At 43.4% G+C, this 24,390-nt stretch overlaps 2 protein-coding genes across 3 annotated transcripts in view; both read left to right on the top strand.

Moving 5' to 3' along the window:
* Positions 1 to 1,250: 1,250 nt before the first annotated feature.
* Positions 1,251 to 16,594, top strand: LOC115355408 (probable E3 ubiquitin-protein ligase TRIML1). 2 transcript variants are annotated; one of them, XM_030046193.1, is made up of 2 exons: positions 1,251 to 1,281; positions 14,939 to 16,594. In XM_030046193.1, exon 2 carries the CDS (start codon positions 14,954 to 14,956, stop codon positions 16,592 to 16,594), a length of 1,641 nt encoding a protein of 546 aa, XP_029902053.1. In that variant the 5' UTR covers positions 1,251 to 1,281; positions 14,939 to 14,953. The 2 variants fall into 2 exon arrangements, with proteins under 2 accessions (XP_029902053.1, XP_029902055.1); XM_030046195.1 differs by lacking the exon at positions 1,251 to 1,281 and adding an exon at positions 6,567 to 6,590.
* A 1,314-nt stretch (positions 16,595 to 17,908) lies between these two features.
* The window catches only part of cog5 (component of oligomeric golgi complex 5), a 58,896-nt gene continuing 52,414 nt past the window's right edge, over positions 17,909 to 24,390 (top strand). The window contains exons 1-6 of the mRNA XM_030045715.1: positions 17,909 to 18,043; positions 19,088 to 19,227; positions 20,139 to 20,196; positions 20,496 to 20,550; positions 21,012 to 21,081; positions 24,098 to 24,218. Of these exons, the coding sequence (XP_029901575.1) occupies positions 17,998 to 18,043; positions 19,088 to 19,227; positions 20,139 to 20,196; positions 20,496 to 20,550; positions 21,012 to 21,081; positions 24,098 to 24,218 (490 nt within the window). The 5' untranslated portion in view covers positions 17,909 to 17,997. The remainder of the gene's footprint in view (positions 18,044 to 19,087; positions 19,228 to 20,138; positions 20,197 to 20,495; positions 20,551 to 21,011; positions 21,082 to 24,097; positions 24,219 to 24,390) is intronic.

Genomic DNA, 24,390 nt, shown 5'->3' with positions numbered 1-24,390 from the left:
TTTAAAATGTTGTTGACTGTAAGAAAGCAGATAATTCTTCTTTATGGTTATTATTGAGGTGGTAGTGGGTGTTGGTGTGAGGAGCATCATATTGAGGTGTCTGATATTTTGTCAACCCCACTTACATGCATCAGAGGGTCAAAATACTCTGAACAACCCTCAATATACTGCTCTGCACACCAACAGCAACACCCACTATCATCTCAGTAAACATAAGTCTCTCTGACAGTGTCAACATTTACAAAGTAATACATTTAATAAAGTAGAATTCATGGTAGAGCTGTTATTGGTGTGCATTACATTGCACAGTGTAATGAAGTGGTCAGAGAGTGTATTTAATGAATTATTATCTGTAGGTAATAGGTAGGTGGATAAACAGCGTCATAAAAGTCTGGTAAAACATGATTTGAGATGCGCCTCTCTGATGTCCTCTAAACGTGCGTTCACATTTTCTTTCCTCCATGAAGTTATAACTTAGACCAGAATCGCATTTTCCTCCTCAACGCCACAAGTTAAAAAACAGTCCGTGCGCTGCTGTAAATGAATGCAGCCCACAAGCACAGCGAAGACGCGTTATCCTAATGTGCTCCGGTCTTATGTAGTCTGCTAGCATGCAAAGTGTTTAGCAAGGTAATATTTAAGCTAGGTTACCCTAACTTTAGCTTGCTAACATATCAGTCAAGCGTGACAGACACAACGAGGCTCGCCATGGGGAATAGGAAACTTACTGAGTTACTGTTTATTTCACAAACTAGTTATAAACTTACCATTGAGGCAAACCGCTCGGCTCAGTAAACGCGCTGTCGGCTCTTCAGTCTTCTCACTACTTCTCTCTGCTGTGGGGTGACCATGGAGCGGGACGTGAAAGGAGTCGGAGCGCCCTCTACTGGATACGTAACGCAATGACATTATTTCTAAGAAAAACAACATATTCCCTGCATTTTATTAGTAAAAAAAAATAAGTGTTAACATCGGCGTCAATCGGCCAACTTTTGGCCGATTACCGATTATTCTCTAATGGCTAAAATCGGCCGATTAAATCGGCCGACCGATAAATCGGTCGGGCCCTAGAAATCACAGCCAAAACTAAATTAGGCATCAAAAAATTCCCAGTGTACTTGCATTGAGAGGTGGAGCTACACTGGAAAAACAGGATTCTTTCAACGTCATCTTGCAGAAATGAAAGTGAAAGTAACTTAGTAACATTAATGCAGGTGAAAAGCCTCCGTTCGTCTCTCTAAAGTTTTCACAACAACACTGCAGAGTCTGACAGATTCACAGGTGAGCACAGTACCTAATATTTACTGTGCGTAAATGTAAAGAAGTAACTGAAGTAACTGTAATTGAGTGTCAGTCACATTCAGTGTTTGTGTTATCACTTTTTTTTCTTTTTACATTTTTTTTTTCCACAATTTGCGAAACACATACAAAATATAACACAACCCCCCATCCCCCCACCCCACATCCAGGGTCAGACACATTTTAAGAACAAATTTGTGATAAGTGTTATAGAATAAATACATTACAAAATAATTACAACAATATATACAACAAATAACAGAAAGACAGAAATAAGAAAAAAAAAATTAATTAACAGAGTTGAGAAAAAAATAAGTAAAAAAAAGGGGAGAAATTACATGAGTATATAAACAGGTATGCAGCCACAGAGATTCTAACCATAGAGACCTTAAAAGGTGTAGCAATATGGGGTGATGGACTAGTTCTGTTAACAGTCCACAGGAAGTGAAAGGCCAGCAACATATCTAAGAAACAGAGACCATATTTAATCGAATTTTTGATAAGACCCATGCACAGCAAATTTAATCCTTTCCAGCTTTAACAATGACAATACCTCCCGAACCCACTGAGTAAAAGATGGAGGCCTGCTCGCTTTCCAGTTACGCAAGATAAGTCGTCTTGCTAGCAGGGAGGCGAACGTGACTGCATTCTTTAGGCGGCCTGAGAGGCCTACCTCCAGCTTTACTGCACCAAAAATGGTGGTTAATGGGTTAGGATTTATTGTTTTATTACCCAGAGATGCTAGGCCTTCAAAAATTGAAGACCAGAAGCCAGATAGAAATAGAGAAGACCAGAACATATGTCCCAGTGAGACTGGAGTATGATGGCATCTAGGACATTCTGGGCGAACAGAATCATAAATCTTTGCCAGTTTATCATTGGAATAGTGCAAACGGTGAAATACTTTAAACTGTATTAAATTTAGCCTCACACAGAAAGAGGAGGAATGGATTAGCGAAAGAGCAGAGTCCCACATTTCATCAGAGATTATTTCGCCTATGTCATCCGCCCAGGCCACCTTAATGTTATCCCACAAGGGAATAAATAAATTCTGTATCATCCCATAAATTTTGGAGATCAATCCTTTGTTGTAGGGGTTAAGACTAAGAATGTATGATGAAAAATACTTTGAGGCAAAGCTATGGGCTTGAAAGTAGCAAAAATTATGATTTTTCGGGACATTGTTGTCTTGACACAATCAGCTAAATGACCTGAATGAATTTTCATCAAATAGGTCAGTAAAATACACCAATCCACAGCTATGCCATGCCTTGAATGCCAGGTCCAATTGTGAGGGCAGAAAGAGATGACTGAATGTCAATGGGGTGAGGCTGATCATTTGCGTAAAATTAAAATGCTTCCTTTGTCAGTTTGCACTGACACTTGTCAATACAATTGGCCAGCAATTGTACTGACAAGTGCCATCCTGCCTCTGCAAGATGGCAAAATTCAATGTAGATAGGACTCTGATGCATATAATTTATAAATCCTACATCGAGTCTATCCTGACATTCTCTGTGATCTGCTGGTATGGCAATCTTAGTGTTAAAGGCAAAACTGCACTTTCAAAAATCGTGAAAGTCAGTGGCAAAATCATAGTTGCTCAGCAAAGCAGCCTATCTGACCTGTACAACAGACACATTTAAAAAAAAAAAAAAACCCTCCATACTTTCAGTTAGTACACACCTCCTCCATTCTGAGTTTCAGTTCATGTTTTAGGTTTCCCTCAGCAAGGAGCAGCAGATATCAGTACTGAATTGCAATTTTACTGACTGTGATGTTTTTAGTGGTGTATTTTTATCCTTAGTGGAGAACAAATTGTATGTAAATTATTTATTAGTTATTGTTGCCTATTCTGTCCTCGCTGACAGATAGCGAACAAAATGAGAGACCCAGTAGATTTGACTGAAGTTGCTTTACTGAATCTTCTTTTTTCTAAAACTGCAAGACACAATGTAAATACAGAAGATGTTACAGCACAAATACATGAAATATGTGAAATACTGAAGTGCAGTCTACTTTATAGTGAACACACAGTTATCACACAAAATGCACCCACTGGAAAGCAAACATAATATGAAATGCAGCAATATAAATGGAAATTCACTCATACCACACAAATGAGGCTCAGCAATGAACTAAATTAGCCTTAGCAGCTTAACTAGCCTCATGCTAACGGTTAGCGTCGCGATTAGCATTAGTATAGTTTTTATAACAACAGTAATCGCCCCAAAACTCTACCTTGAAGCTCACAGTGCCATGAAACAACAAAAATAGTCCAAAGGCATCATTACTCACTGTTGGTTCCACTCCAAGGCTCAGACAACCAACTCTGCGATGTGGCAAGTGTAGCCTATGCAGGAACACTGGAGAGACCTTGTAATTAAAGTTGCAATAACTCAAAACCACCACCAGGGGGAAACATAACTTTCTTTTTCTTTCAGTCACTGACAGTAGAGTTCTCATCGGGCCTGAAAATTAAGACCCGACCCGACCCGGGCCGGACTGGGCCAACCCGAGGCCCGACCCGACCCGACTAATTAGCCGAACTTTAGGCCCGACAGCCCGAAAAAGCCCGAAAAAAAAAAAAAAAATCGCCCCTAATCGCCAAATTCGCCATTATTTAGCAGAGCCGGTCGGCCGCGGCACCAGGGCACCATCAGTCGGTATCAGGCGGGCCGGCCGCGGCACCGGCCTGCATCAGGCAGCTCACCTGTCAGATCCGGCAGACCTGACGGGTGGGCGCGGTATCGGACGGTGCCGCGGCCGGCCCGCCTGATGCCGACTGATGGTGCCGCGGCATGTGCGGGTCAATACGGTAGTCTAGAAAACTGGAGATTTTTTTTTTTTTCTTGTGCGCCCCCAAGTAGATTGCGCCCTGGGCAGTTGCACTGCCCATAGCAGAAACCGTCCCTGCTGCCGAGTCTGCCAGCACAGCCGGATACTGCTGCAACTCTCTCTCACTTGTTTGCGCTGCGCTCGCACAGCTGGTTGTCTGTCTGTCACTGAAAGTTTAGCCTCCAAATCCAATCCAGTCTCTCACTCTCTCCACCAGTCACATAAAAATGAAACGTCATAATCAATAACAGAACACATAATTCTATTTTTTTTATTTAAAAAAAAAAAAAAAAAATCCCCCACAGAACCCGAAGCCCGACCCGACCCGCCCAATTCACGTAAATTTTAGGCCCGACCCGACCCGAAAATGTCGGGTCGGGTCGGGTCGGGTCGGGTTCGGGCAGAATATGAGAACTCTAACTGACAGGAGTCAGAACATTGCTTCAGTACTTTCATTTGTTGACAATGTAAACAAGAATGTCCCAGACAATCCAGAGAGATGCTCTCCTTGTGTGTGTGTCTTAGGAAAGCAGAGCTTCTCTTCAGGAAGATTTTACTACGAGGTTCAGGTTAAAGGAAAGACTGACTGGGATTTAGGAGTGGGCAGAGAGACGACCAACAGGAAGGGAAAAATTGCAGCGAGCCCCAAGAATGGCTACTGGACCATATGGCTGAGAAATGAAAATGAGTACAAAGCTAATGCTGGCCCTGCTGTCCGTCTCTCTCTGAAGTCTCAGCCTCAGAAGGTGGGGGTGTTTGTGGATTATGAGGAGGGTCTGGTCTCCTTTTATGACGTAGATGCTGCAGCTCTTCTCTACTTCTATAGTGGCTGCAGCTTCAATGAGAAATTTCTCTCTATTCTCTTTGATAATGTTTTGGTCTCTGAAGGTATCGCAGCTGCCCCCTGACCATGCAATACCTTTCTTTTGAGACGACTTCAGCAGCACAACAACAGTCGTATAAAACCAATATGGTTTGAAAAATCTCAGAATGGAACAATATGAAGAAAACCTCAAATCAATAAATAAAAGTAGCCTAATGACATGATACAAAAATAAATAAATAGGTAAAAATGAAAGGAATCAGTGTGTAAAGGCTTGTTAATAGATTCAATACCTTCATGTTGTTGCTGAATCTCTGTTGTATTTCACAGATCAACCAATTCACCCCCCACAAGCTCAGGGGAAAAAAGACATCGCCATCACTAGTGCACAAGAAATGATGAAAATAATGCAGACTAATATTATGATGCTAACTTGAAACTTTGTCTTTGCTGCCCAGCTTTCCAACTTTTAATGTCATCATGAGATTTTCTCCTGAGATTGATTGTCTTTGTCTTTTTGTGAATATCATTGCTACTGACTGCTGAAATAAACCACTTCCCTTTACTACATAATTACTGCGTCACCTATTGTAATGGAATGGAATGGAATCTAATCTCTAATCAACTACTGAAGCATCAAAACCTGACCAATGTACGTCAACTGGACCAGTTTGTCAAGATCATTGTAACATGTCTAGGTGACAAAATACAAATGTGGTATCAGTGTCAGATCATTGTACATATGTTTTTTTGTTGTTGTTTTTTTTAATTTATTTATCATGACACACACAAAAAAAAAATCTCTACAAGCTTGAAAAGAATTAAAATAAAAGCTGGTGGATGAAGATTGTGTGGTTCCTGTTATTTTCCCTGCTTAGTTTAATTAGAGGGCTGTTCCATGAAAGCAGCTAAAGAAAGCTGTGCTTACATGATATAGCCTGGCTTAAATTAGCATCAACTTTCACTAAAGCCTCAACCCGTTCCACTAACCTAACGCGATTCAGCCGCGTCAGGTCAACGCTAATTCTAGCCACGTTTGAACAAGCCTCAAGTGCGCGCGTTCACGGGGTACATGAGCAGCCCAGAACAGTCGAGTGTTGAAACGAAGATACAACATCTCAAAAGGAGGAGAAAAGGGGAGACTCGACATTTTCAGCGGCGGAGCAGACACTGCTGATGGAACTATATGAAGAATATAGGGAAATTATCACAAACAGGGCCGGCTTTTGGCATAGGCGGTATAGGCAATTGCCTAGGGCGCCATCTGCTGGAAGGGCGCCGCTAGTGGCCAGAGGGGCACCGGAAGCGGGATTGTTGACCGGCGCGACACCGTCGGGATATGGAAATCAAAAAATTGGAGAAGGAAGTAAGTATAAATTTAAACACAACAGAAAGCCATGGTTTGGACTGTATTTAATGCTTTCATTCTTTGTCTTCACAGCTTGAACAAAATTATGATGATTGAGGGTTTTTTTTTTTTTTTTTTTTTTTTTGAAAGGTTAATAAATGATTTCAAACCCTAGGCACAGTCTTTCTGAAATTATACATGCAACAATCCAAATAAAAAGGGATCATTTCAGAAGTGGGATGACCATGAATCCAATTGGCATTAACTGAAATATGTGTTCTTGTAAACGTCCCTCACCTATGTCAACTAACCTATTGGCTTCGGGCAGAATAGAGGCGGATCATCGCAAATCGCGGGTGGGAAATAAAATAAGATGTCTTTTTTTTTTTCTTTTTTTTATTTAACCTCATGTTCTTTTTAATTCTTATGTTCAACACTTGTTGCATTTGATGTATGACTTGTGCTATATGAATAAAATTTGATTGAGTGATTGTTTATTCGGATGATTTCGGAGACTGACAGTGGTAGCACATGATTTTCATTACGTTTATTTTCATTAAGTAAACACGTACATTCATGCTTGGTCACATTGTGGGAAATAAGACTGAACTTATATTTCCAAACACAGACATGGTGCTACATAATTAAATTTGAATTTAATTGAATTGAAAAGCCTATGTGATGCCATGGCAACAATATACATGACGGGACTGTCATTTGGGGGTCTGTTTCCGTCCGTCGGACATTCTTTGACACGCAGCTGAGCTAAACTTGACCGTAAGCCGCCACGGAGCAGGCTAGTTCTGCTGACTAAGTTACCATGGTTACTGAGCTGCAACTCATATAAGCCACTTTGATGGAACGGAACTCTCACTTAAATTAGCGAGGCTTATCGAAAAGGCTTATCGAAATAAGCCAGGCTATCCCGTTAGCCCGCTATCTCAACATTTAACTCTTTTGGAGATGGCGTCACCGTTCATTGATGATCCGGTGGACCTGGGAGCCAGGATTGTCCGTGGCTCATTGCGGAGACAAAGAGGATTTAGGGATCGCGTGGATCCGTTGGCATTTCCTAACGATATTCTCCATGAGCGGTATAGAATTTCATCTGGGGGAACCTACGCTACATTTGCTCACTTGTTGAGCCAAGTGTCAGGAATGCCACGGATAGAAGTTGTGCGCTCACAGTAGGGCAAACGGTGTGCGTGGCGCTAATAGTATACCTGCGGAAGTAGAATCATATGACGCCAAAACACCCCCTTTTATGTGAACGCGCACAGAGGCCAAAGCTGACAGCCGGACTTAACAAACCTTGATGATAACCACGGTCGTGATACCACTTAACTTTGACTGGAGCTTTAGGTTTTGTTGAGCCTGATAGTGAACACAAAGCCTGGCTATGTTGAGCCTCCTTCGTAGTACAGCCCTCAGGTGTGTTAAGTCTCCTGAGCTCGTTCACTCTTTGCACTTGAGTTGAGGAGCATCCCTTTGGCTACGTTTACACATAGTCAGGTATTTTGAGAAACGAATATTTTCCTCCCTCTGTTTTCCAAAATAACATCGTGCACACAGCATAGTTTTCAAAAAAGTCTTCATTTACATCAACCCACATAAATACGCCGTTGAGCACCATCATAACTACGCCAAGGCTATGGGCGGCAGTGTAGGAAGAAGGAGAAAGCCAATTAGATGCCGCATAATGTGACATCGACTGCCTGAAACTCTGTTTTTCTCAGTTTACATGCAAACGCGAAACGGGAGTTTTCCTAAATCTCCACTCTGGCCGGATTTTTTGGAAAGAATCGTTTTCAGAGGTGAATTCACCGTTTGCGTGTAAAAGAAGGGCACAAACGAAGGGAAATGTCTGTTTTTAAAAATACCCATTTATGTGTAAATGGGCCCTTTGTTCTTTGCTCCTGAGTGCATCTGAGAGAGTAGTTTATTACACTTTATTTCTTTGTTTTGCCCTGGCAGCCTGTGTAGTAATATATCATCTGTTAATTTTGCTGTGTTGATGACTAAAGTATAGGGCTGTACTGATTGAGGTGATGATGTTATTAAGTTCTGTGTTTACAATATGAAAAATAGGGGGTTTCTAGTGGCTGGTTAAATTGGATGGACAGCACTCGCACCGGGGTGTCGGCAAGAACACACAGGAATCAAGATGAGTTTCAACCATTTAGTTAGGGTAACTCCAAAACATACAGCACAGCAGTACAGTGAAGGTGGATGGCAGGCTAAATGTGTGTGTGTGGTCTGAAATGGAAGGAAATAAACATACATGTCACACGTTAATAATAATTGTAAACAATATAAATAGGCTATGCTGAAACTGTGCCACAATTAACAGAAACCAGCAATAGTAATAATGAAGTTACTAGTGGACACTAGCAGTAATAGCAATAATTAACACTCTCTTAATATAATGAGGAACATCAAAGGCCCGCCGACCGAGTGGCTGGGTGACGCTATAACACAGTGATGAACAGATATAATTGAACTGTGACACGGCCGCTACCAACATGCTGCGCATACAACACAATGAGGATATAAACATAAGATATTTGCAGGATATATGGCCATGGGCACTCAGTAATATAGGCTACATCAGTAATAACCATACAGGAATAATAAGGAAACAGAAATGCGTCGTGGAAACATTTGCGCACATTAGACATCCCGCATAACTCCAGCATAACTCCAGCATAACTCCCTCAAGAGTGAAACAATAAGGCTAAATGTGCCTAGAAGGAAATAAGTCCGTCCTCCAACTTATATATATATTAACACTCACTTGGGCATCAATAACGCACACAGGAAGGGTGAATGCGCCACACCACCGGAGAAAAGTCCACTTTTTGGGGAGAGGAAAGAGCGCAGCAGCAGCACGTCGGTCAGCCAGCTCACAGGTGCTCACGCACGCACTGCGTGATCAAATATACACGTGCCCGCGCTACTAATTAAGATCCGCTTGATCACGGAGCGAGCACTGAGGACTTTATGACAGCCGCCCCCACAGTTGCGCAGCAAATGTGCTCCCTGAGTTACTGACCGGGACATAAGGCTAGACCAGGGTGCTATCTTCAGGGAGTTCAGGAAGTACCACAAGTCGTACAACAGGGCGTGTGTAAACCCTATCTCCCACCAGCCTGATTTGGCCGTCGGCACTGGGGATCACCTTAACAACACGGCCAATGGACCAGAGGGCCCGTGGCAGGCGCGGGTCAGCTAGCATGACGACAGTGTCCACGGTGAGATTATCTGTCATCTTATGCCACTTCTGCCGTGGCTGTAGACTTGGCAGGTAGTACTAAACCTAGACCAGAAATGGTCTGTCAGGATCTGGCTCTGCTTCCAACGCCGTCTACTCAGGAGCTCTGACTGTGGGTAGACCACACGAGGTAGGGAGCTACTCGGCCGCCCCATGAGGAGGTGGTTTGGTGTAATAGGATCGAGGTCTGCAACATTGGATGAAATGTAGCCTAAAGGCTTTGAATTTAGGATGCCCTTGACCTCGATCAGGACAGTCTGAAGGATTTCTTCAGTGACCATCTGAGACCCAACGGTGGCCCGGAGAGTGGACTTCACGGAACGGATCTCACGTTCCCATGCTCCTCCAAAGTGTGGGGCCACCGGTGGGTTGAAGTGGAACTCAATCCAGTGGTGCTTAGAAAGGAGTTCCTTCAGGCTGGGGTGCATCTCTGCAAATGCTGTGGCCAGCTCCCTTTCAGCCCCAGGGAAGTTGGTGCCCTGGTCTGAATAAAGCTCGGCAGGGGTACCACGGCGAGCAGTAAATCTCCGGAGCGCCATGAGGAAGGCATCTGAGTCGAGAGAAGTGAGCAGGTCCAGATGCACGGCTCGGGTCATGAGGCACTTGAAGATGAGGCCCCACCTTTTCTCCGTCCGTCATCCTACTCTAACCTGGAATGGACTAAAACAGTCCATGCCGCAAGAATAGAATGGCGGTTTGAATAGGCGGAGACGTGCAGATGGTAAGTCAGCCAAAAGTGGTGCTGAGGGCGAAGCTCTCCATTTTCTGCACTCTGGGCAGGAGTGTTGTTGTTTCCTAATGGCTTCGCGCCCATGCAGAATCCAGAAGGACCATCTGACTTCGGCGAAGACTCGCTCAGGCCCTGGGTGCTGCAACCTGGCATCGAAGTCTCGGATCAGCAGCGTTGTAACCCGGTGGTGTGGGTCCAGGACAACTGGATGTACTGCCGAAGGGTCGAGTTCCTCTGCCCGGCGCAGTCTTCCACCAACTCTAATGAGTCCGAAGGCTGTATCGAACTCAGGGCATAAGGTGATGAGACGACTGTTTGTAGTGACAGGCTTACCGGCTCGCAGGAGGGCATAGTCCTCAGGGAAGCAGTCGATCTGGGCTTTCTGTAGTATGAGATGCTCGGCCTGCTTGTACGTGGCTACTGGAGGGGATCCGTCCTGGTTGGCCACCCCGTGAAGCTGCTGCACTGTAGAGTCTACCAGGTCCTGCCAGGTGTCACATTTGTCTGGATCTGGCACAGCTGGGTCTGGGCTGATGGTTGTAAATCCCACAGAGCATAGATCATCGGACCTCTGAAGTGTCTTTGACTGGTTCAGTCACTGGAGACTTGGGCCATTCATCTGGTGGCTGCAACAGGAAGTGGGGTCCATTGCTCCACCGGTTCGGTCTGGCTAGTTCTGCTAGGGTCTTGCCTCGGATGAGGTTGTCGGCAGGGTTGGCCTCTGAGCTGACATATCTCCAGGCTTCAGAGCCTGTGAGCTCTTGCACTTCAGCTATCCTGGTCCCCACGAAGACCTTGAACCGACAAGAGTCAGACTGCAGCCAAGCAAGTACTGTTGTTGAATCATTCCAGAGTATGGTTCCTCGGAGAGGTAGGGTGAGCTCAGCCTTTATCAGCTTGGCTTACTGGGCTCCAGTGACCACGGCACAGAGCTCCAACCTAGGCACGGAGTGTTGCCTTCGTGGTGCAACCCTTGACCTGGCCATAAGGAATGCCACATTGATGTTGCCGTAGCTATCGTTAGTGCGCAGGTAGGCCACCGAGCCATAGGCTCCCTCAGAGGCGTCGCAGAAGATGTGGACATCGTGTTTGGCATCAGGATGGTCCATGTGAGCAGGAACATAACACTGGGGCAGGCTTATCTGTGGCAGAGTTGAGAGTTCGGATACCCACATGTTCCAAGCAATGAGGAGCTCTTCAGGAAGATCGTAGCTTGTCCAGCAATTGCCTTGCTTCCTGTGCTGATGATACGCTCTGCAGGCAGTTATCAACATAGAAGCACTTCTCCACCGAGAATCTGATGTCTTCGTCTGGGCTGCTGTGGTTGATAACATGCCGTTGGAGGGCAAAGATGGCGCAGCAAGGTGAGCAGGTCGTGCCGAAGGGTAGCACTCGCCACTCGTATATGTCTGGGGGCACGTCTCTCTTCAGGTCGCGCCACACAAACCTTAGGAGGGGCCTGTCTTCAGGCAGGAGCTGGACCTGGTAAAACATGCCCTTTAAGTTCAGTAGTAGCAGGGTTGGTTGATGTGAAGAAGCAACTCTGGGGTTGGCAATATTGAGGCATCCCCCTGGCTGGGCACTGCAGGGCCCATCCCAACTTGGTCTTAATGGCTGCAGGTCCACCTGGTGGTCCGCTTCGCACTGGCTCAATAGGTGTGATTAAGTGGGTTTGATCACTACCAATGAGCAGCAGGGGACTGACTCCTTCAAATGGCTCAAGGGGCAGACCTCTCAGGTGTTTGTACCTCCTCTGTAGGGCAGCCACTGGGTATGAATGGTCTGCGAGGCCAAGGTGCTTGGAGGTGAAGGCACCACCAATGTGGTATAGGAGGTGAGGATGAGAGACTGGTGAGATCTTGAAGGAGATTTTGGCTCCACGGACGGTCTCGATGTCCTGCCTGACCATTCTCAAGGGTGGGTCTTCAGGGGTGCCCTGTAAGCCTAGTTGGTCAGCAGCGGTGGACAGGAGCACTGTCCGCTCTGAGCCATCATCCAGGACAGCATATGTGTCCAAGGTGCGGTCCTGATGATGCAACTGGACCCGGATGACCTTCAGGAAGAGGTCTGCCCAGATACAAGGTTGTCTCTGAGGTTCTGACGGGTTTCTCCCTCAGGTTCACATCGTGCAGAATCTGGCGGTGCTTCTCCTGGCAGATGTTGCAGGGCTTTTTCAATGTGCACTGCTCAGATTGGTGGGCTCTGCCGCACTTATGGCATCGCTTACTCTCCCTTAGCCAGTTGGCAGTTTGTTCCAAGGTGAATGACTTAAAGGTGGGGCACTGGCTGAGGAAGTGCTCGGTATTGTTGCAATAGGGGCAGAAAGGTTTAGGCTTGTTCCTTTTCCCTTTCTCTCCTGTAGACGACTTAGCAGGTGGAGCTGATCTTGCCAGAGCCATGGAGGATGGTTGCAGCTCGAGGCTTGGCTGAGTGCTCCTTTTGCCGCACTGGCTTGAGGCTAGGTTTCTCTCTCCTGTCGCTGAGCTGCTCCTCAGTGCCTCGGCACCAGGTTTCATACTGTAACCACTGGGAGAAATCTGGGAGAGTATAGATGTTTCCTGGTCTATGAACCATGTGCCTGCGGAAAGCTGCCCGTAGCTCAGGAGGTAGCTTTCCCAGGAGCCTTGCTACATGTGAGCCGCAGTTGAGTTCTGCATCCCCTTCAGGGCCGAGGGTTTGCAAAATGCCTACCAGGGCGTGTATCTGGAGGGCGAATCTCTCAAAGGCCTCCGTGTCCCCTCTAGCAGTAATAGCAATAATTAGCACTCTCATAATATTAAGAGAAACATCAAAGGCCCGCCAACCGAGTGGCTGGGTTACTGGCCTGATAGGCCAGTCACACATGCCTACTGCATGTGTTGTATTCATTGATGCACTTAAGAATATTCATGTTCTGTGTTTATAAAAAAAAAAAAAAAAAAATTGTTCTGTAAATAGTTCATTTACTATTGTGATCAAAAACATTGATCTGAAGCTCAATTCTGAGGCTGTTCTGAAAATAGTTTTCCAATAAACAATAAATATAGCAACTTCTGATCAAGGCTTAAAATAACATATGGGTTAAGCCACACCCATTTCCGGTCAAAACCCGCCAACTTCTGGTTTAAGCACCACCCACTCCCGGTTTTGGCCCCGCCCACTCCGAGTACGGATACGGATACGGATAATGTAGATGCTTAAACAGATACAGATACAGATACAGATACAGATAGTGGTGTACTCACTCATCCCTACTCAGAATCATCCAAGAGGTATTTTTTTCTGCTAGTAGCTGTTCATCTTTCATGTGCAAATTTCAAATTATGATGGCAACCATGTATGTGGGCTGTGTGATCTCGAGCTCTTTGTAGTGTGTGTGTGTTTGCATGTATGTTTCTTCCTTTTCTTTAAACTGGAAGTGTTTGGGACCAGCAGGGTGGTGACCTCAGTGTGGAATTAAAAGGACCATGCAGGTTATTTTGAATGTTTCACCCATTTACAACAGTTTTCCCACAAGTTACATTGTGACAAATCATTTTCAGCATCATGCAGGGCTGCTAGAGACTTCATAACATATAATGAACATCCATCGATTTTAAAATTTTGACTTTTTGGTTGAATCAGCTTGAAGCACTCCCTACTTTACCAGCCACTCAGTATTTGTATCTGCATTTGAGTTCAGCCAAAACTGATTCATAACAAGTATGAGATTGAAATTGCAGACAAAACTAAATTTGGCATCAAATCTTGCATTGAGAGGTGGAGCAACACTGGAAAAACAGGATTCTTTCAACGTCACATTGCAGAAATGCAAGAGAAAGAAATTCAGCAACATTATTGCAGTTGAAAACCCTCCGTTCATCTCTCCAAAGAAAATAAAGTTTGTCAAGACTTTCACAACAACACTACAGAGTCAGATTCACAGGTGAGTACAGTACATAATATTTACTGTGCTAAAATGTAAAGAAGTAACTGAAGTAACTGTAATTGAGTGTTTCTGTGTCGTCACTTTGCACTGACATTTGTCAATACAATTGGCCAGCAATTTGGTGTTGATATTCTTAACCCTCCTATTGTGTTTGGGGTCAATTTGACCCCAGCCAATGTTTAACGTCTCTAAATAAATGATTAACATCATTTTTTTTGCTTCATATTTAATGAGTGTTCCTAATGTAATGGGCACTACAGGGTAAAGATGAAATTGACATGATGATATCTTTTCAATGTCCTGTACACACTTTGTAATGCATTGGTAATAAATAACAAAAATTGTTACTTAGAAATAAAATAAAGCCATTAAAACACCAAAAATTAATATTTCTTTCCAATTTTAGGTCAATCAGTGAGATTTTATGGTGATTTGCATATTTTTCCATTGTCGCGTAATAGGAGTACTGGATGTATAAGTGGGGATGGGGGTGAGTTATGTTTTATTTAAAGGGCTATTTAGGTAATCAACAAAGAAACATAAAGTACCTGACACATAAACTTTGATAACAATTTTAGTTATAATAATTTTGTGGAGGTTTAAACTGCTGGAGTCAAATTGACCCCAAACATAAAAGATGTTCAAGAATGTGAACATAACAGGAGGGTTAAACAAATCTAAGAATTATGTAAATATGATAACATTGCACTCATCATTTTCAGTGTCAGTGTGCAGAAATGTCTGCTGCCAGCTGTCTGCTATCTGAAGATCAGTTCCTGTGCTCCATCTGTCTGGATGTGTTCACTGATCCAGTCAGCACACCATGTGGACACAACTTCTGCAAAACCTGCATCACACAGCACTGGGATGTTAACATCCCGTATCAGTGTCCCATGTGTAATGAGATTTTCTACAGAAGACCTGAGCTGCGGGTCAACACTTTCATATCTGAGATGGCTGCTCAGTTCAGTTCAGCAAAAAAGAAAGCCAGCAGCTGCTCAGACCAACGACGTGCCAAACCAGGAGAAGTTCCCTGTGACGTCTGCACCGGGACCAAACTGAAGGCCCTGAAGTCCTGCCTGGTGTGTCTGGCCTCCTACTGTGAGACTCACCTGGAGCCTCATCAGAGAATCACAGACCTGAAAACACATCAGCTGATCGATCCTGTGGACAACCTGGAAGGCAGGATGTGTGAGAAGCACGATAAACCACTGGAGCTTTTCTGCAAGACTGACCAGATGTGTGTATGTCTGCTCTGCGCTGTTTTAGACCACAAGTCACATGACATTGTTCCCCTGAAAGAAGAATATGAAGGAAAGAAGGCTGAGCTGGGGAAGACAGATGCTGAAATTCAGCAGATGATCCAGAAGAGACGAGTGAAGATTCTGGAGATCAAGCGGTCAGCGGAGCTCAGCAGGGAAGATGCAGACAGAGAGATAGCAGACGGTGTGCGGGTCTTCACTGCTCTGATGCAGTCTGTTGAGAGAGGCCAGGCTGAGCTCATTGACATGATTGAAGAGAAGCAGAAAACAACAGAGAAACAGGCTGAAGGCTTCATCAAAGAGCTGCAACAGGAAATCTCTGAGCTGATGAGGAGAAGCACTGAGGTGGAGCAGCTCTCACACACTGAAGACCACCTTCACCTCCTCCAAAGCTTCCCATCCCTCAGTGCTCCTCCACACACCAAGAACTGGACAGAGGTCAGAGTCCATCGCTCATCATATGTGGGGAGTGTGAGGAGAGCTGTGGCTCAGCTGGAGGAGACGCTCAGTAAAGAGATGAAGAAGCTGTGTGCTGATCTTGAGCTGAAGAGGGTCCAGCAGTTTGAGGTGGATGTGACTCTGGATCCTGATACAGCACATACCCATCTCATCCTGTCTGATGATGGGAAACAAGTAAATCATGGTGATGTAAAGAAGAATCTCCCGAACAACCCAGAGAGATTCTCTCCTTATGTGTGTGTCTTAGGAAAGCAGAGCTTCTCTTCAGGAAGATTTTACTATGAGGTTCAGGTTAAAGGGAAGACTGACTGGGATTTAGGAGTGGCCAGAGAGACGATTGACAGGAAGGGAAAAATTGCAGCGAGCCCCGAGTATGGCTACTGGACTATATGGCTGAGGAATAAAAATGAGTATGAAGCTCTCGTTGGCCCTCCTTTCTGTCTCTCTCTGAAGTCTCAGCCTCAGAAGGTGGGGGTGTTTGTGGATTATGAGGAGGGTCTGGTCTCCTTTTATGATGTAGATGCTGCAGCTCTTATCTACTCCTATAGCGGCTGCAGCTTCACTGAGAAACTCCACCCTTATTTTGGTCCTTGTGTTAATGATGGTGGTAGAAACTCAGCCCCTCTGATCATCTGTGCTGTCAATCAAACAGATTAGTCTGGCACAGCAATAATGTTTTCTCAGAAATAATTTCCTGCCATTGAAGCTGAAATTTTTAAATATCCAAAGATGTGTACACTTTTTTATATTGTTGAAATCGAATTTAGTAATATTCATGTTTTATTATGTTTTATCCAGTGTAATACAGCATTATAATTACTGGCAGTCGTAAGCGAGACCATATTTCTCCTGTACTTGCCTCCCTTCACTGGCTCCCTGTTCATTTTAGGATTGAGTTCAAAATTTTACTGTTTGTTTTTAAAGCCCTCCATAGGCTAGCTTCAGTTTATATTGCCAATCTTTTAAAGCCACATGCTCCCTCAAGGTCATTGAGGTCAGACAGTCTGATGCTCCCTGAGGTCCCTAAGACAAGGTTCAAGAACAGGGAGACCGAGCTTTCTCCGTAGTTGCCCCTTGGTTATGGGACGAGTTGCCTCTCCATGTAAGGCAGGCCCCCAGCCTGCTGGTTTTTAAGTCACTGCTTAAAACTTTCTTTTACTCCTTGGCTTTTAACTTAGCCTGAGAGCTGTATAATCTTGTATTTTATGGTTGTTATATTTTTATGTTTCTTATGTCTCTTTTATGTTTTGATGTCTTTTATGCCTATGTACAGCACTTTGGTCAACCTGGTTGTTTTTAAGTGTGCTTTATAAATAAATCACTTGTACAGAAATGCACCTTAATTTCAGTACTTTGTTAAAATCCTTGTAACGTATCTATCGAGGTGTCAAAATACATACATCATATTCATGTCAAATCAGTTTTTTACCTTTACAAAATTACTACCTTTAAAAATTACTTCTGTGTTTATCACATGACAAGAATTTATCCAAATAAAAAGATGTGAATTCAGCTTTTTTATGTGTTAATATCAAGTTTTTTGTGTTCTGTTCTGTCCTCTTTCCGCCTTGATAGAAAAGAAGACTGTAGTCAGCACAGTTTTGCTGAGGTACTTTATAATAACTATGATCCTCACACTACAACCAAGGTTTTTCATTATGATTCTGATTGATTACCAAAACAAAGCCAAAATGAACTAAAATTGCTCATCTATCATAAGAGTAGTGACACGATAGTAAAGTATTACTATAACACTCAATATTGCACATGAGAAGTGAGTTTCATGTTATACATACTTAACAGGAATATTATAGCAACATTATAGGCCAGGCAAAGTTTATTGAGATAGCGCATTTCAAACATTCTGGTCATACACAGTTCTTTACATAAGAGACAACATAACTGTTTATAATATAATATATAAAAACATAAAGTGAGATCATCTTCGTGTGGTTGATTTTCCATGTGTGACGCTCCGTTTCGGCCACTAGAGGTCGCCTGTCACGTTTTGGCGTCGCCGGCGTCGCTCGAGCTCGACGTCACTGTGCGGAAGCGTCAACATGGAGGAGAGCAGAGGAGCTTCCACGAATTCACTTCTGAAAGATGGTAAAAACTCAACACCGACTTTGATTTGTCCGCCTTTACGCGCAGCAGCGGTGGTTTTTGATATCCCTCTCAGGCTTTCTTCGGTATCCAAGAGAGATGTGATGAATTTGAAGCCGGTGCAGCAGCTTTGTTCAGTTGACATTTGACCGTTTACGCAGAAACTCTTCACTGAACTACAAATACGCCTCCGAATAAACCCCCAAAAAACAGGGATATGCTTATCAGTGTATTTTAGTCGCTGCAAATACTTTCCTTCCTTTCTCGGGAAGTAATTTCCAAATAAATGTAAATGTACAGCGGCACGACATAGACCTTTTAATGGCTTTCACATTAAAATGCAGCCGGACTGAAGCTAACTAAGCTAAACTACAATCAATGAGAAATGTGTAGCAGGACGACAGAGGCCATTAAAAAAGTGCAGAAATCCTTTTTTGTTGCCTGTTTTTACTAGAGAGTGACCCTGTCCAAGCATAAAAGCCACAGTAATAGTATAGTTTTGTGAATAAAACTATATCACTCAGCGTATGTACTTGATGCTGATGCTGCAGGGCACATTACAGTAATCATAATCTTTACATGCTTTCTTGTTTGTTTTAGTCTTTCTCCCTTTCTGCCTTTACTTCTTCTTTAACTCTAAAATACACAAAATAGAGAGATGGAGATGTGAAGAAGGGGAATCAACAACTAGAAAGTCCAAGAGAAGCTGTCAGGTTCTTCTTTTCTGTCTTTTCTTGGTTTTCTTTCCTTCCTTTCGCACACGGTCATTTGTCATATCAACTCAGCCTTTACAGTCTCTGTTTAATGTGATGTTTGTGTTTTCCAGTGTAGAACTTGATGTATGCATGTGATGCCATGTGAAGTCTATTTATGTGACATCACTTGTTGCTTTTCCAATTAAAAACAATAAAAACATGAACCGTGCCGGCATCAACGTACAGGAGGTTTTGAACTCTGGCTAGAATTTTCTTTTTTTTCTTCTTTCTTTTTAATCTGCATGTGGCACTTTAAGTGAAGTCAATACTCGGTGATCTCTTTTGTTGGCAGAGTGCTACACCGACTTCCTGAACGAGGACTTTGACGTGAAGACGTACACGGCTCAGGCGATCCACCATGCTGTCATCGCTGAGCAGCTGGCCAAGCTGGCGCAGGGCATCAGTCAGCTGGACAAGGAGCTGCACAGCCAGGTAGCAATGCAGCGTGCACATTTGGCTTTGACGCAAATCAGGGTTGGGAAGAAAAAAAAAGAAAAAACAAAGCTCCACATTAAAATCCTGGTCTGAATGATTGTGCTGGTTTGGGAGCCTTTCTCCTGTCATTTGCTTGAATTGAACTCCCCTGACTTGATCAATTTTTAAACTTTAATTTGACACTGCTACATGTAGGAAATGTTTTTTTTTAGGTGTGTGTTGTCTCTGACACTTCAGCTTGCTGATGTGTGGAAATGAATGCCCACAGTTGATACTATTGTTAGTTAATATAAATACAATATCATATCAATGCTGGCTGTAGTACCTGCTCTTAAAGCAAAGCAGCCACACAGAATCTGTTGGGCCACGTAAAATGTTTGGAATACAGATACACATTTAGGACTGCACACTCATGGCAAACTATTTCATTTAAATTTTCCACATGGTATTGAGAAAATCATTTTTACCATTGTCAGCTAAGATCGATACTCTTAATTATAATAAAATGTTGAAATATTGTACATATTGCAGTGTCCAATCATGAATTGTGGAGGTTCATATTACAAATGCACTTGAAAAACTTTTGCAGAAACATTTGGTGGCCTCACACATGTTCACTGAATTGTCTGTGGATATTTTTTTTTGTTGTTGTTGTTGTTTTCAGTTTTAGTAAGTCATCTTTATCAGGAATCAACCAAACTGAGTGTGAGTTTGAGATATCAGGGCTTCACTAACCTTAATGTTGCCTACGTGCCCCCACTGGGCTGCTGCGGTATCTACCGTTTTCCGATGAAGGATTATCCCCCGTGCAAATACCTCCTCATGCGTTTCTCCTGCATCTGTCCTGTGTTAGTGCTGCAAACACAGAAGCCCATCTCCCTTTATTTAAGTTGCACTCTTTTTGTCAGGTGGTGGCCCGACATGAGGACCTACTGGCTCAGGCAACTGGAATCGAATCTCTTGAAGGTAAATCATCACATATAAATTCACTACTTTGACTTGAACAATGAGGTATTTATGTGTGTGTTTTTCTGAAATTTTTTTGAGCTCCTAAAAATAAGTCAAGGTTGGGATAAGAGGTTTTTGTAGCTTGTTGTTGCAATTCCTGAGTTTCACCACAAGAGGGTGGCATTGTCTTTTTGTTGAAGTGCACCACTGAGAACCAGGCAGTTCTCAGAGCCAAAATCGTCTGAAAGGGATCCAGGTGTTTTGTGTGTCTTAGTAAGTTTAGAGTTTATTTTATTTTTTCTACTTTTTTTTTTCAGGGGTTCTTCAGATGATGCAGACGAGGATCAGTGCCCTGCAGGGAGCTGTTGACCGGTAAATGTTTTTTGATTTGTTTGATTATTTTTTCTATATACGAGGGAAACACTGACTGAGCATGCATGCTTTTGACATGGATCCTAAAAAAATCCTTGAAATGTTGTTGACTAGAGTGAAATAAAATAAGGTTTTTGAAAATGAATAAATGGTCTTGACATGACTTGATTTGTAAAATTAAAATACAACAGCCAAATATGCCATTATGCCTCAGTTCTCTGGACCGCTTGGGCGTAGTGCACCTGACATTTTTGCTGGTACATAAATTAACACTAACATGTTTTGGATGGATTAAGGTGTTTGAAAGCTGTATTTGGTGCATAGGATGGGACACTTACACACTCCCCCTTGTTATCTGAAAGTTGACTTTAAATATTGGGGTTTCTTTTTCATAAAGTCCCAACTTCTCTGTCCTTAATAAATCACTCAGACAATGTATTATTTTTTTTTATCTTGCACAGGATAAGGACCAAGATTGTCGACCCGTACAATAAAATTGTAGCCAGGACGACCCAGCTTGCCAGGTTACAGGTGAGACACGTCGTGATTATGTCCTTATATTACATTTTTCTGTTACTTTTTTTCCTTTGTTTTGTTTTTCTTAATTATTTATTAGTGAATTGTGGATCGTCATTGTTTTGTAGCAAATTTGCAGAGTCAGTTTCTCAGCTTATGTAATCAGAATAAAAGCAGAAAGGTACTTTTCGACATGAGCATTACTTCAGATTCAGTCTGATGCTATCCAAAAACCCACGGAGCAGTAGAAGGTGTGTAGGAGAGGAGGGTCAGTATGTGCCCGTGTGCAGGCAAGACGTTTTGTTGTGCGTGGAGCTCCAAGCTGCCGTGCACAACCACGCACGTGCGCTGCAGTGGGAACAGTGGTTTGCAGTTCTTCTGTTTGTGCAGCCGAGGAGAATAGTGATTAAATATTGATGAAATACAGGCTGTAAAAAGGTCAGCGTGTTTCGGAGGTCTCTCTCCTGGGCTGATCGCTCTGTGTTGCTCTGGTTTTTGTGTATGTGCGCGCGTGTGTGTGTGTGTGTGTGTGAGTGTGATATCCCTCTCAGTCCCTCAGTATGAGCTGGATGTGAGTCAAACAGCTGCTGATCACAGTCACTATGCTGCACAATGCCAGGGGAACGCAAGGTCCCGGTTTGTCTTTTTTTCCCTCCGTCAACAACACAATAACCTCCTTTCTGTCTGCCTCAGATAAAACGCAGACATACGAGCAGAAATATCTATACACACACAACACAATCACACACGCTCAAGAAAAGACCGAGGCAAACACAGGCTTTCTTACAAGCATGCATGTGAGAACAACCTGGTATGCAGAGACAAATTATGATACACTTTTCCAGACGAGGGGTAAATACATGGGTAACTACACCTCATATCTTTCCGAAAGATGTTTTGGTTGTTCACACACACACGCTGTCAGTATGACGGAGGAAGGGCAGGCCTTCAGCTCCCAGCTGCACCCCTCCTCTTCCTCTTCCTCCTCCTCCTCCTCCTCTAGGCCCATAACATTATAATGACCTCTTTCTGTCCTTCAGGCTCTGAGACCACGCTGTGCTTTTGTTTCTTTCTTTGTCAATTTCCCTCCCTGTCCCTATAAAATTTGATTTTATAAGCGGTCCCCAGTTTTAATTTCACCCCATCCTCTTGCTGTTTTTTTTTTCTTCTTGCTTTTAACCTTTGAAGTCAGTCGTGTCTGTGTTGTTTTTCATCTGTTAAACAAACCCTAACTCCCATCAGAGTTTTTTTTTTTCTTTAGCACTGATTGATCTAAATAAATCATAGGCTACTTCATCAGTACAATAATACCTGACTGTGTGTTCTTTATTGTGAATGTAGGTGTGCCAGTGATGCCTTCAGGTACCCATAATCACAGTAAACAAGTCCTTAATGAGTTTGTCTTTTTGTCTCAGCACGTTTTGTTTGAATATTTTTCCCTCCAGGTGAATACATACAGTATAAAACATAAAAAAAACAGGAGTAGCTCCATGGTTACTATATGAGTTGGCATAGCAACTATAAAGCACAATAATCTGCCGAGCTGGGCTTGGAAAGCAACGTTGAAACCATTGGCAGGCAAATGTTCTCGACCAATCAGATTTCTTGGCTCAAAGTACATGCTGTTAAATAATCATTTGAGTACATCTTGCGGACATTTGGTTTGTGTCTCTGAAACTTTGTTGTATCTCTGACTTTTTGTGTTTCATGGGTTTGAGAGGAAATCTGTTCTCAGTTATGAACCGACTGGCTGCAGGTCTGCTCTCTGATCAGCCTAATCTCCCAGATTTCAGTACCTCTGTTGAAAGTGTGAATCCTCCTGCAGGGGGTTCAGTTTGTGTCCCTGTCTGTCCGTCCATTTGTGCATCCGTTTATTCATCCATCAGTCCATCAGTTAGTGGGATAACTCAAAAAGTACTGGACAGATTTTCGTGAAACTTTGTGAGCAGGTTGGTCATGGGCCAGCGAAAAAGTGATAAACTTTTCGGGACAGTCAGCCTCAAGGCGGTGGGCAGTGGGCGGGGCTTAGTACAAACAAGGCTGTAGTTCCCAGAAGCGTCCACATAAAGGCACCTCGGACCAACTTTGAACGCTGATTGGCCAAAACGAGGAGTGACCTACAGCAACAGGGTTGCCTAAAACGGGATGACTTTGCACAAGCCAATATTATATTTGACTAAAACTAAGGTATAAATTAAAACTAAGTGTGAAACAATCATTTTGGTTAAGTGAAATAAAAATAAGTAAGTAAATTAAAAAAATAATAATTGGACTTCAGAAAGAAATGAAAAGTAGGCCTAACTGAAACATTATTGTAGTACTTAGAAATCTAACTAAAATAAAATAAAAAATATCCACAAAATGCCTTTAGTTTTAGTCTTTTTGGTCAAATGTGTCAACAAAACAAGCATGAGGAGGCGTTGGTGCTGACTGGGACATTGACATGACTGGGATTCAGCTTCCTTCACAAAGTGTTGGGTTTGGATTGGAATACCTATTCTGAAATCTTGCCCCTGACAAACACCCTCCTATATGATAGTAATTAAAACAAACAAACAAACAAAAAAACAAAACAAAAAGTAATACTGAAACATTTCAAACAGTAAAAACTAAACTGAAACGAGCAAACCCACTCTGGAAGATAACTGAAACTTAACTGAATTGAGGGGGAAAAAAAAAAACTCATGAAAAATGCAAAATAATTATAACTCTGGCACAGACAAGGCCATAACCTCCAGGTGCAACCATGACAGAGGTCTGTACTGTATTGAGTACCTTTCTCTTTAACAATCTGATTGTTTATTGATTCCTGATTGATAGATTGATTTTTTGCAGTGCTCGTTACCACCAGAAGGTCAGAGGTTAGGCTCAGCTACAAGACAGCAGCCATCGAGCTGGTAGCGATCCAGTGTCTTGCTCAAGGGCACCTTGGCAGGGCTTAATGCTTGTTGTCAGGGTGGGCACTGTGACTGAAGGATGGTCTTTCCCGCTCACCACACCACCCTGCTCCCTCCTCTCCTCCTCCCTCCAGGTGGCCTGTGACCTGCTGCGGAGGATCATTCGTATCCTGTACCTGAGCAAGAGGCTGCAGGGTCAGCTTCAGGGGGGCAGCAGGGAGATCACCAAGGCCGCCCAGAGCCTCAACGAACTCGGTAAGGATCTGCCTCTTTGTTTTTATGCTGTGCTGGGAGGGTTTGTGGACTCCAGGCAGGGGGTCTGGCCTGTTATCTAATGTAGCTGGAGCAGCGGCGCGCTTCCCTAGAGTCCACAGGCTAATAAAAACAGAAGATCAGACAACAGCTTCTATGACGGCTCGACTGTTTA

The sequence above is a fragment of the Myripristis murdjan genome, chromosome 23 (genome assembly GCF_902150065.1).
Source record: "Myripristis murdjan chromosome 23, fMyrMur1.1, whole genome shotgun sequence".
In the NCBI taxonomy this organism is placed as follows: Eukaryota; Metazoa; Chordata; class Actinopteri; order Holocentriformes; family Holocentridae; genus Myripristis; species Myripristis murdjan.
Note: the sequence above shows the minus strand (reverse complement) of the source record. Positions and strands in the feature narration are given on the sequence as shown.

What these genes read in the sequence shown, in the direction of transcription:
- LOC115355408 (XM_030046193.1), top strand. Translation starts at nt 14,954, where the DNA reads ATGTCTGCTGCCAGCTGTCTGCTATCTGAAGATCAGTTCCTGTGCTCC.